The sequence below is a fragment of the Anolis sagrei genome, chromosome 2, assembly GCF_037176765.1.
Source record: "Anolis sagrei isolate rAnoSag1 chromosome 2, rAnoSag1.mat, whole genome shotgun sequence".
Taxonomy (NCBI): domain Eukaryota; kingdom Metazoa; phylum Chordata; class Lepidosauria; order Squamata; family Dactyloidae; genus Anolis; species Anolis sagrei.
In genome coordinates this window covers 164,993,490-165,006,093 of record NC_090022.1, presented here as the reverse complement: position 1 = coordinate 165,006,093, position 12,604 = coordinate 164,993,490, and the positions used below count along the sequence as shown (strand labels likewise).

The 12,604-nt window shown below is 54.0% G+C and overlaps 1 protein-coding gene and 1 long non-coding RNA gene across 2 annotated transcripts; both read left to right on the top strand.

Annotated features, from left to right (window-relative positions):
* Positions 1-3,814: 3,814 nt before the first annotated feature.
* Positions 3,815-4,519, top strand: LOC137096092 (uncharacterized). Its single transcript, XR_010909257.1, has 3 exons — positions 3,815-3,896; positions 4,087-4,144; positions 4,434-4,519. It is a non-coding gene; the product is annotated as an uncharacterized lncRNA (long non-coding RNA).
* Positions 4,520-4,702: 183 nt separating this feature from the next.
* Positions 4,703-10,775, top strand: LOC132766552 (uncharacterized). Its single transcript, XM_067464050.1, has 16 exons — positions 4,703-4,714; positions 4,900-4,976; positions 5,077-5,149; positions 5,496-5,629; positions 5,753-5,903; positions 5,997-6,169; positions 6,288-6,410; positions 6,502-6,607; positions 6,730-6,867; positions 7,047-7,223; positions 7,363-7,509; positions 7,627-7,746; positions 7,822-7,930; positions 8,137-8,199; positions 8,302-8,496; positions 10,462-10,775. The coding sequence occupies exons 1-15, from the start codon at positions 4,712-4,714 to the stop codon at positions 8,487-8,489; spliced, it is 1,782 nt and encodes a 593-aa protein (XP_067320151.1). The 5' UTR covers positions 4,703-4,711; the 3' UTR covers positions 8,490-8,496; positions 10,462-10,775.
* The last annotated feature ends 1,829 nt before the right edge of the window (positions 10,776-12,604 follow it).

Genomic DNA, 12,604 nt, shown 5'->3' with positions numbered 1-12,604 from the left:
TCATTTTCACATGTACTGCTCTCGAGCCAGGCATCCCCCATTTTGTATCTTTGCATTTCGTTTTTCCTGCCAAAGTGGAGTATCTTGCATTTGTCACCGTTGAACTTCATTTTGTTAGTTTTGGCCCATCTCTCTAATCTGTCAAGATCGTTTTGAATTCTGCTCCTGTCCTTCTTTCTTACAACGTGAGCCAGTTCCACAGACAAACCAAGCCTGGTTGTCTCCCAGAGTAAAATAACTTTTCTCTTCACAAGAGATCTCTACTAGCTAAAATACCCTGCCCCTTAGAGAACAAACCAATTTGTGTCCTAACTCAACACAAGTCCACGGGTCTCCACTTTGACTCTCATAGTCAAACTCTGTAGAAGCACCTGCCTCAAAATATTATCTCACAGGAAAACCCTGAGCTTCACTCAGAAAATCCACCCTCTTCTCTCTCTCTCGAGACCCTTCTTTCTCCCTGTCAGAAATCCTTCTCCCCTCTCTGTCAAAACTGACAGCCTTTTTACACTCTCTGCTCCAGCTCCTCCCACCGGGTCTTAACCAATCAGGAGATAGCTGGACTCCTCCCCTCTGCTGATCTGCCTCTCCTAATATGTCTGCCACACTGTCTCTCCTTACTAACATGGAGGCCGGCTTACTGACTTCGCAGGCTTCAGTTGCGGCCTAAGAGGTAGGAATCATTACACACGCCCTTCGCAAGCATGATTGGTGGGGACATGAGACAGGGCCTTCCTTCTTAGTGATGGCCCCTCGGTTGTGGAACTCCCTCCCTAGTGACATCAGGCAGGCCCCATCCCTCCTGGTCTTCAGGTAAAAGTAAAGACCTGGCTTTGTACACGGGTGTTCAGAAAATAGGCCAATACGGAATTCAAGTTCAACAGTTTTGACCATGACTATGGACTAATTACTCAGTATAAACTCACGACTCAGCACTTTATGCTTTTGATCTATATAAATAAAAATGTAATGTTCATTTGTGGGATTAACAGAACCCAAAAACCACTGGACGAATTGACACCAAATTTGGTCACAAGACACCTAACAACCCAATGTATGTCCTTCACTCAAAAAAATTGATTTTGTCATTTGGGAGTTGTAGTCGATGGGATTTATAGTTTACCTACAATCAAAGAGCATTTTGAACCCGACCAACGATGGAATTGAACCAAACTTGGCACACAGTTCTCCCACCACCAATAGAAAATACTGGGAGGTTTTGGTGGGCAGTGTCCTTTGGTTTTGGAGTTGTAGTTCACCTACATCCAGAAATCACTGTGGACTCAAACAACGATGAATCTGGACCAAACTCTACACAAATACTCAGTATGCCCAAATGTGAACACTGGTGGAGTTTGGGGAAAATAGAATCTTGACATTTGGAAGTTGTAGTTGCTGGGATTTATAGTTCACCTACAATCACAGAGCATTCTGAATCCCACCAATAGAATTGGGCCAAACCTCCCACACAGAACCCCATGTGGGCCACAACAACGTGTGGCAGGGGACGGCTAGTATGTTATATGTTTTAATCTGTTTCATTGTCTTGTGTGTTTTTAGTGGCTTATATGTTTTCATTGTTTTATAGTTGATAGGGTATGTGTTATGGTTTTTGTTGTTGTGTATTTGTTCAGTTGCTTCCGACTCTTGGTGCCCTCATGGACCAGCCCAGGCCAGAGCTCCCTGTTGGCCATGGCCACCCTGAGCTCCTTCAAGGTCAAGCCAGTCACTTCAAGGATACCATTCATCCACCATCCCCTTGGTCGGCCCCTCTTCCTTTTTCCTTCCATTTTCCCCAGCATCATTCTCTCCTCCAAGCTTTCCTGTCTTCTCATGATGTGGCCAAAGGACTTCATCTTTGCCTCTAATATCTTTCCCTCCAGTGAGCAGCTGGGCATTAATACCTGAAGTATGGACCGGTTGGATCTTCTTGCGGTTTAAGGCACTCTCAGAATTTTCCTCCAACTCCACAGTTCAAAAGCATCTATCTTCCTTCACTCAGCCTTCCTTATGGTCCAGCTCTTGCATCCATAAGTTACCACGGGGAATAACACTGCTTTAACTATGCGACCATTCATTGCCAGTGTGATGTCTCTACTCTTCACTATTTGATCGAGATTGGTCCTTGCTCTCTTCCCAAGAAGGAAGCGTCTTCTGATTTCCTGGCCGCAGTCTGTGTCTACAGTCATCTTCTCACCTAGAAATACAAAGTCTGTCACGGCCTCCACGTTTTCTCCTTCTATTTGCCAGTTATCAATCAGTCTGGTTGCCATCATCTCGTTTTTTTATGTTTAACTGCAACCCAGCTTTTGCCCTTTCTTCTTTCACCTTGGTTAGAAGGCTCCTTAGCTCCTCCTCCCTTTCAGCCCTCAAAGTGGTATAATCTGCATATCTAAGGTTGTTCATGTTTAATTCCAGCCTTGGTTATGTTGGTTGTATTTCTTTTATTGTAAAGTGTATGTTACGGCATTAAAGTCTTGCCGGATTTTGTAAGCCGCCTTGTGTCCCCTGTGGGGTGAAATCCATCATCTTCTCAAATCATGGAGAATTAGCTTGGATTGACCCTCAAGTGAATGTTGGGATCAATCCTCCAAACTTGGTGGTCTGGCCAGTTGGTGGGGTAGAGCAATAAAACAAAAACTCTAGGTTTCCCATTCCTGGCAGATCATTTCCATGGGCCTGAAAAATCTGGGCTTGCAATTTGCCACATTGGACTTTGGTCGCTTAAGAAGTTTGCTAAGGAACTGAATGACATGCATTCCTATGAGGAGCAGCTCAGGGAGCAGAGTGTGTTTAGCTAGGAGAAAAGAAGGCCAAGAGGGACATGAGAGCCAGGTTTGAATATCAGAAGAGATGTCCCATTGTGAAGAGGGAAGCTTGTTTTCCGCTGCTCCAGAGACAAGGGCCTCAAGGAGCAATGGTTTCCAACTGCAGGAAAAGAGATTCTGCCTAAACATGAGGAAGAAATTCCTGACAGAAAATGCTGTTTGATAGAGGGCTATTCATGCCTGGGAGTCCAGTAGGGCTTCCTTCTACTGAATGGCAGAACTGGGCTGGACTAGATGGCCTTTGGGGATATCTGCCAACTCTGATTCTATGAATGTGTGAATCTACTCTCCATCAGCAGCTGTAGACACAGGAATCAAGCTCCCCCCCCCCCCCAATGGGACACCCTTCCAAATATTTAAACATGGCCCTCATATCCCCTCTCCGCCTTCTCTTTTCCAATGCAAATATTCCCGGCTCCCTCAACCAGTCCTCAAAGGGAGTCATAGTTCTCAGACCTCTCACCCTTTTGGTCACTCTTCTCTAAACACAATCTAGTTTGTCCCTGTCTGTTCTGACCGTTGGTGCCCAGAACTGGACACAGTCCCATTCCAGGCAGGGTCTGACCAAAGCAGAAGAGATGCCCGCCTTCAGAGGGAGACAGAGCTTTAGGGACAGGAGATGAGTGGTGGGTTGAGTGTCCCCTGGTGACCCCTGGAGCAAGATAGCCATCCTTTCCCCTTGGGTTCCTCCATCCCGTTCATTCCCTGTCCCTCACAGAAGCTGGGCCAAGGCAGCGGTCAGCATCCAAGAAAGGAGGGCGATTCCGCTTTGGTTCCCAGGTGGGCCTCTGCTGAAGAGCGGAGGAGATCCTACAGCCCTCATGTGTCGTTGGACCGCAAATCCCAGCAGCCTCTGACAGTGTGGTCAACTGAGAGGAATGCTGGGGGTGGCAGTCCAAACATGACTGGAGGGAGAGAGGTTGTAGCGGAAGGAGAAGCCCTTCTTTGTTGGAGCCTTGAGTTTCCCTTCCTTTTCCTACAGTTTCTGGGGAGAGAGGAGCTCCCCTGGGAGGACAGCAGCCTGGAAGTGCAGAGGGGGAGCCTGACGTCCTCCGAGAGAGCAGAGAGGTACCTCCTGCCCATGATTTGGGGGGGGGGGGAGTGTAGGGCAGGCTGCGGTCTGGGGGTTTGGGGCCTCCCAGAACGTTGCCTTCCTCCCAGGGGCTGGAAGGTCCTTGGGGTGGGGCTGGCCTTGGGGACCTTGGGAGATTGGAGGGGATCCCAAGCTGAGCTCTTCTTCTGTCCCTTGCCCTTCTAGCAGCTTCCTCTCGGAGAAGAGCCCAACTCCGCCGCAGAACAAACTACCCAAAGAGTTGGTGAGTGAAAGAGGGGGGCTGGAAAGAGGTAGCTGGATCAGGGCCACCCCAAGACCCCTTGAGTTCAAGGTGGCCCTTGGCTGAAGAGGCCTCCCTTGCGGTGGGAATCTGGCAACTCTAAGTCCCATCAGTCCCAGGCAGCGTGGTCATTGGGGAGGAGGTCTGGGGGTTGCAGTCCAACCCTCTCCAGGATTAGCAGTACGAATTCACCTGGGAAAGAGTGAGGGAGAGTGTGGCAAAAGGCACAGCACGAACTTCCCTCTTCTTCCCCCTTCTTCCCCCTCAACAGGGCTCAAAGGAAGTTGGGATCCCTTCTGAGTTGTTCCTGCCGGAGTGGGTGGCCCTGGACCTCAATACAGAGAGGTACCTCCTTCCCAGTTTCAGGGGAACATGGCAGGCAGAGGTCTCCTCCCTCCCTCTCCCAATTGAGGCCAAGGGGGCCTCAGCCTGCACTCTTATTCCATGGGGGCTTGGGGGGCTCCACCAGAGAGAAGAGAGGGGAGGACTTCTTCTGACCTTGCCTTCTTGTCTCTCTCTCCTTGCAGTGTCAAGGAGCTCACTCAGAAGATGGTAAGGAAGGGAAGGGGACAGTAAAAGAGGGGTGGGCGCCTTCCTCTCTACCCCCCACCTCTTTACCTCTCCCTGCCCCTCCTTTCACCTCCTTCTTCCCACTCTAGTCTTCCTCCCCTGGGCTGCCTTCCCATTCCTTCTCTTTTGGCCCCCTTTTCACTCCTCTGCCCAATTGTCTTTTGCAGGACTTCGACGAGGCAACGCTGGCAGACATCGCCAGCATAGAGGATGAGGTGTGGGACCCTCCCCCCAGTTCGAGCAGGTGCGTTGCTATTGCCCGGGAGGGATGACCACAGCCCTGCTCCTTGTCCTCCGTCCCTGCCCTGCCAGGCCTCACCTCCTTGTGCCTCTCTCTCTTCCAGTTCCCTGAGCCACGAGGAAGCCGTAGACATGGCCCTTCACCCTCGGAGGTGGTCCTCCCTGGACCCAGAGCAGGTAAGGCCCAGAGTTCCCCCCGGCCAGGCCTGGGACCACCACCCAAGAGGCATCGCCCAATGCCTTCTTCAGGAGATGAAGAGGCGCCTCCTGCAGAGACCTTCCAGATGACAGGTTCGTCCCAGAGAAATCCGGCCTTCAGGTAGGCTGCTCTTCTCGGCTCCCGTTCGTCACCTGGTGGTCTCTCTGGCCACTGGAAAGGTATGTTGGGAGCCCAATGCCCAGTTACCCTCAGCAGGCATTCTACACACTTCACCTGTCAACTCTCTCCCTCCACTTTTGGCCCCAGGGGCCTTTCCATGGCTGCCGGGTGCCATTGTTTCTTCCCTCCTTTCTTTGTTTTCAGGCGAAAGAACACCTGCATCGGCTTTGCATGCTTGTCTGCAGTCCCTCCTCTGCAGAGGCCATGCAAGCAGTGGACTACGTGGCCCGCAAACACCTCAAGATGGCCACGGACCACTTTCTGGAGTCCAATGGGAGGTAAGAGAGCTGGGCCTGGGGGTGCCCCATCCCTGTCCCGATGGGGCCCTAGCGGTCTCCCCATGGGGTCGGAGACAAGGCTGGCCCTGACCATGGCTCCCTCTTCCCTCTCTTCATTCACAGGCCTTGTGGTGAATTAGTATGCGCCGTACTAAATTCACAGTATTGTTGCCTGGAGGCGGCGCTGGACCTGTTCCTGGCCAAGGTGAAGGAGGGCCCTTGGCTGGCCCAGGAGGGCGAGGAACAGGGCGGCCCTGCTTGGGATGCGGCCACGGTAAGGGGAAGGAGAATGGGACCCCCTCTTTCCCAGCCTTGACCAGGAGCCCTCCTTCTGTTGAGGTTCAAACCTCCTCCTTTCTCTCCACAGGCAAGAGCGACGCGGGCCATCGGCGGGATCGTGAAGCACATCAAGGAGAGCTGTCGCCTGGAGGGGTGGTTCCTGGAGCTTCTGCTCGCCTTGGTGACCAACTTCATCGAGGTCACAAGGCCTGGGTTGGAGGCACCCAGCAGGAACCGGAGCAGTGGCTACGTTCCTCCAGGGTAAGGAGAGGGTGGGGAGGAAGGGTCAGCGGGACTCCCAACCCTTTTGGGGGGCCTGGTGGGGGACTCAGACCCTCCACTGGGAAGTAAGCCTTTTTCTTTCCTTTTTCTTCTGCAGAGAATTGGCGAAGATCGTCTCCGTGCTAGTGAAGAGGGTGGCCTGGGTGTCCCACAACGAGACCTCCGAAAAGATGTTCGAAGATCCCAGCGTCTGCCCCGAGGGGATGGCCCTCCAATTGCAGTAAGGAGCAAGGGCTGGAGGAGGTTCAGGGAGGAGGCCCGGCTTGTTCTCTCTGGCTGGGTTTCCTCAGGGGGTCTCTTTTGTCTTGCAGGAGCCTCCTCAAGTCCTCTTCTTCCCTTCTCCGGCACCTGAGTTCCACCTGGGAGGAAGAAGCGCCGCTGGAGCATTCAGCCGGCGTGGTGGCCTTCTATATTCAGGTGAGGAGGGTTGGTTGGCCTGGGTTTTGGGGTTGGGAAGGGCCTTAGGGCAGGGCTGGCGATGAGAGGCAGTGCTTCCCTTCCTGGCTCTAGCCCCTCACGCTTCTCCTCTTATCTTTCAGCTACTGCACATCGGCCAGCGCCCTCACTCCCCGGAGAAGACCTGGACGCTGCTCACAGCCTGGCTCCAACATCGCAGCCTGGCTGTCCAACATCAGAGCAGGCAGGGCCTTCTCCTGCTCTGCAAGACCTACAGGGAGGTAAGTCAAGCACAGCCCAGGCTCCGCGCAGCAGGCCTTGCTCTTGAGGTCGTAGCAAGAAGATCCTGGAAGGTTCCTTCCTCAAAGAAGGGGGGAGGCCTGTGGTCCGGCATCCTCTGCAGGGTACATCTTACGCAGGGCTGTGCTTTGATTTCGCCCTCCTTCCTCTCTCTTTGCAGACAATGGGCCTTAAGGAGCTCCTGGTCGGGGTCACTGCGGGGCTGCAATCCCCCCACCACAACGTCACCTTGGAGTTCCTGGACCTTGCTGGCCGGCTGGAGCCCTTGCTTCAGGAAGAAGACCGGGGCCCCGCGAAGGTTCACCTGGCTGCCATCTACCGCCTTCTCTTCCACCACGTGAGTCTTGGCCCCTGGGCCTCCTCCTTGGAGAGGGAGGGAGGGAGGGAGCTGGCTTTTCCCTCTCCCCATGCCCTGAGAAGGGCCTTCAGGGAAGGAAACGGGGGAAAGATGGCTGTCTTTTCACTCCCCCTTTTAGGAGGCGGCCAAGATCCGGAAGGCAGCCCTGGAATGCTTCAAGCATCTTCTCTGGCGCCCAGAAGATCCCAATCAGGAGCGCCAGACCATCCATGGCCTCCTGGCGGTGCTGGTGCACGTGGAAGATGAGGATGAGGAGGTTGCCAAGGTAGGAGGGAAGCCCAGCTCTGGCCCCACAAGGCCTTGGGGCTCAGGGAGGAGGGAGGGGGCCCTTGCCCTCCAAGGGAGCCTGGCTCAGCTTCCCTCTTCCTTCTCCTCTTGGAAGGCTGCGAGGGAGACCCTCCGGGAGGTGGCGCAGGTCCTCGGATGGCACCTGGAGGAGAGCGTTCTGGCGCGGGACACCTTCAGCCTGCAGGAGCTGCTGCACAAGATCTGCAAGCGCCTGGTCAGTGGTCGCCCTAAGGCCTGGCAGTCAAGGGCCCTTCTGCCTGGCCTCTTTTGACCCCGCTCTCTCCTCCAGATCCAGCACTGCAGCTCCAGGTGGGAGTTGGAGGAGAAGGTGTATGGCTTCCCGCTTTTCTTTAAGAGCCAACATCCATCAGCAAAGAAGGCGGCAGCCATGTTGCTGGGTAAGGGACCGGGAGGGTCTTGGCCCCCTTCGTGCCCACCCCTGGCTTCCAGGTCAGCCATTGGGGCAGCAGGAGGGGCCTTTTCCCCAGAGGGACCCCCCACCCCCATTGCAGAACAATCCTTGGAGCCCCTCCTGGGGAACTCCAGGGCACTCTTTGCTCAAGGAGATCATCCCTCTCTTCTTTGTTGCCTGCCTTCCCTCCAGGTCACCTGCTTCACAAGATGGGCAGCATCGCGACCCAGAGTAACGTCTGCACCTTCGAGGCCTGTAAGTGGGGCCTGAGAGGGCCTGGGCCTGGGGGGAGAGGCTCCCTGGGGAGTCCGTGTGCCCTCCCTCACCTTTTCCCCTCCCTCCCTCTCTCCCTTCCAGGGCTGATCTTCCTCCTTGCCGACCATGACCCTGAAGTCAGGCGAGTTGGCTGGGAGACCAAGGCCATCCTCGCCAGGACCTCCGCCCTCCACTCCCGGCACGGACTGCAAGCTGCTCTTCGGCGCTTGGTGGCGGCCAGCAGGCGACAGAGGTACCCCCCAGAGTACGCCAAGGACCCACCCACCTGATGGACAGGTAAGGAAGGGAGGGAGGGAGGAAGGGAGGGAGGAGGAAAGAAAGAGAGAGGGAGGGGGAGGGAAGGAGAAAAAGAGGGAGGAGGAAGAAAGAATAGGGGGAGGAAAGGAGGGAGGAAGAAATGGGGGGAGAGAGGAAGAAAGGGAAGAGGGAGGGAAAAGAGAAAGGAAGTGAAGAGAGAGTGAAGGAGGGACGAAGGAGGGAAAGGAGGAAGGGATGGAAGATGGGAGGGAAGGGAGAACTGAGAGGAAGATGGGAGGGGGGAAGGAGGACTGAGAAAGGAAGGGAGAAAGGGAAAGGAGGAAGTGAGGGACGTGGGAGGGAGGGAGAAAAGAGGGAGGAAAAGGAGGAGGAGGAAAGAAAGGATAGAGGGAGGAAAGTAAGGAGGAAGAAATGGAGGGAGGGAGGAGGAAAGGGAAGAGGGAAGGAAAAGAGAAAGGAAGTGAAGAGAGAGCGAGGGAGGGACGAAGGGAGGAAGGAGGGAAAGGAGGAAGGGATGAAAGATGGGAAGGAAGGGAGAACTGAGAGAGGAAGGGAGGAAGGGAAATGCAGAAGCGAGGGAGGAAAGGGAGGGAGGGACAAAGGGAGGGAAGGAATGGGGAAGGACAGAGAGGAATGTAGAAAGGGAAAGCAGGAAGTGAAGGAGGTGGGAGGGAGGAAGATGAGAGGGAGGGAGGAAGGGAGGAGGGAAGAAGGAAGGGGTGGAAGATGGGAGAACTGAGAGAGGAAGGGAGGAAGGGAAAGGAAGCAGTGAGGGAGGAGAGAGGGAGGGAAGGAGGAAGGGATGGAAGATGGGAAGGGGGAAGGAGGACTGAGTGAGGAAAGGAGAAATGGAAAGGAGGAAGCTAGGGAGGTGGGAGGGAGGAAGAAAGGAGGGAGGAGATGGAGGGAGAGAGGGAAAAGACAAAGTATGGAAGGATAGAGGGAGGGAGGGAAGGAGGAAGGGATGGAAGATGGGAGGAAGTAGGCAAGAAGGCTTGAAGGAGGAATAGAGAGGGAGAAGGAAGGGAGGGAGGGAAAAGAAGAAGGAATGGAGGGGAGGGAGGGACAAAGGGAGGGAGGGAAGGAGGACGGGATGGAAGATGGGGGGAAGGAGGACTGAGAGAGGAATGTAGAAAGGGAAAGCAGGAAGTGAGGGAGGTGGGAGGGAGGGAGGAAGATGAGAGGGAGGGAGGGAGGAAATGGAGGAAGGGAAAAGAGAAAGCAAGGGAGGATAGAGGGAGGAAGGGAGGAGGGAAGGGGTGGAAGATGGGAGAACTGAGAGAGGAAGGGAGGAAGGAAAAGGAAGAAGTGAGGGAGGAGGGATGGAGGGAAGGAGGAAGGGATGGAAGATGGGAGGGGGAAGGAGGACTGAGCAAGGAAAGGAGAAATGGAAAGGAGGAAGCTAGGGAGGTGGGAGGGAGGAAGATGAGAGGCAGGAGAAAGGAGGGAGGAAATGGAGAGAGAGAGGGAAAAGACAAAGCAAGGGAGGATAGAGGGAGGAGGGAAGGAGGAAGGGATGAAAGATGGGAGGGAGGGAGTAGGCAAGAAGGGTTGAAAGAGAAATAGAGGGGGAGAAGGAGGGGAGGGAAGGAGCGAGGAGGGGAGGGAGGGCTGAGAGAGGAAGCGAGGGAGGTGGAAGGAAGGAAGATGAGAGGGAGGGAAGAAGGGGTGGAAAAGAGAGAGAAGGCAAGAAGGAGGGAGGGAGAAAGGGAAGGAGGGAGGGAGGTTTGTAAAGAGCTTTAGGATGGAAGGAAAACCAAACAACAGTGTTTAGTCTGATCAGTTCCAGAGCGTAGAGACTCCCTCCAAGCACACAGAGAGACCCAGGCGGTTGGAGTCGCAGGGCAGAAAGAGGAGTAGAGGAGACAAGCGAGGGGTCCACGTCAGCCGAGGAGGGTCCGCCTTGGGGTCTCCTTCAGCGCAGGCCCTAAGAGAGGCCCCCATGGAAGGAGACCCAAGCCCTGCTTTCTCTGCCCTTTGCAGGAACACCACGATCCCCCGCGTGCGCGCCCAACAGGAAGACCTGCGCTCCAGCTGTGCCGCAGCCCCAAAGGGAAGTAGCGTCCAGGAGGCGGGAGTCTGCCCAGCCCTGGCCCAGGGAAGCCCCGCCCCCTGCAGAAGCCCCGCCCCCACTCTGGGCCCCATTGCCACCAGGGGCCCTGGGAACAGAGCAGAGCAGGACAGAGCAGAGCAGGAAGACTGCCTGGGCCCCTCTGGCCCCTCGGTTGTTTCATTTTTAACATTAATTTTTATGGAAATTTTCCAATTAGGTAAAACAGGGAAGAAAGGGAGGGAAGTTAGGGGTGTGGTGGGAGAACTGCGTGAGGTGTGGGGAAGTGGGGAGAAGGTGTAGGAGTGAGGGAAGGCAAGGGCTGGGGAAAATTAGATAGTTAAAAAAGACATCTTTATTCTTCTCTAATTTTTCATCTGTAATTCCCAATAAAAAGTGTTCCGATTTAAGTTTAATTTCTTGTCGAAGGCTTTCATGGTCGGAATCACTGGGTTGTTGTAGGTTTTTTCGGGCTATATGGCCATGTTCTAGAGGCATTCTCTCCTGACGTTTCGCCTGCATCTATCACCTTTGAGGATGCTTGCCTAGATGCAGGCGAAACGTCAGGAGAGAATGCCTCTAAAACATGGATATATGGCCCCAAAAAACCTACAACAACCTAATCTTAATTTGTTCCTGTAATATCTTCTGAATGGTGGCGTGAATTGCTTTCCAGAATTTTATTTTTGTTTTTTTGCAATTCCACCACATGTGGAAGACGGTGCCTTGTTCTGATTCCCATTTCCAGCACTATGCGGGCCACACCTCACCTCCTGTTTCTCTTCTTTGGCCTGCCTCTAGCGGGGAGATCCACAATTTTTGTTCCTTTCGGGTTTTTATCGCTCAACGTTGTGCTCTGTTCTGTTCTGTGGGGGATTTGGGGGCCTGGAGGGGAGGGACAACCACCTGCTCCCTGTGCCTTCCTTCCTCCACTTGGGCTGGCCTCCGCCTCTCTTGACTTCTGCCCCCCTCCCCGACCCCTCCCTCTCGGCCTGGGATGCCACCACCGCCTCCTTGTCCCCAAGGTGGCATCCCCACAAGGGCACCTCCCTCCTTCTTGCCCACCCAGGGGTCCTGCCCCTCCTCCCCTCCCCCTCCCCTCCAGGCACTGCCACGCCTCCCTCCTCCTGCCCCCCCCCCCCAACACCTCCATCATCCCTCCCTCTGTCCCCATCAGAGGGGTCAGGAGGGCAGGAGTCAGGGGAGGGTCACAGGGTCACAGCCCCCATCTGTCCAGGCCATTCAGGAGACTCAGCTCCACTTGGAGAAAGGTGGCCAGCTGCTTTGTTGGCTCAAAAAAGCCCAAAGTGTTTCACCACTCATGGAGTTGGCCTTCTTCAGGGGATGCACTGGACAGGCAAAGGCAATTCCAAGAACAATGGCAACCTTATTCCACAGAACATGGTCCATAGACAGGTCTTTGCCCAGGAATTTCTGGAATTGTATAATGCACTCCCCAAAGAAATGGGCCTTGAAGGAAAGAGACCTGCAGACTCTCCTGCCTGAAGATTCATATTCATGGAGATTCATGGAGTCAGGAAGGAGGAAGGAAGACCCAAGGTTTCTCTGATTCACTTACCTGACACAATCCTCCTAGGTGTCACCTGTCGTATCTTCACCATAAGCTTCATGTCAGGCATTGTATAGTCAAATTTTCATTGAACTCTGCAGGCCCCAGATATTTCTTTTGGGCTTGTGGCTCTCCTCCAGGACCCAGAAACCCATCTCTGGTGTGGGATGTTGTGTATCTCTCATCCTTTTATTGGCCAGATTTGAAGGTGCTGCCAGTTGAAATGAATATTTGAAGGAACAATCCCTAATATGAAGACTCTTGTGAAGATATGGCAGTAAACTGAGGCTGGATCTACAGTGCCATACAATGCAGTCTGTTATTGTGTTAAATAGTCAGTGTAAACCCATATAATGCCCTTTGAACTGCACCAAACTGCATTATATGGGTCTACATTGACTCTGTGTGTGTGTGTGTGTGTGTGTGTGTATTAGTCCAAACTCCATTGTTTGGCAGTGTAGATCCAGCCATAGGAAACATTTGGGGTGACCGAGTCAGGTTTCAGA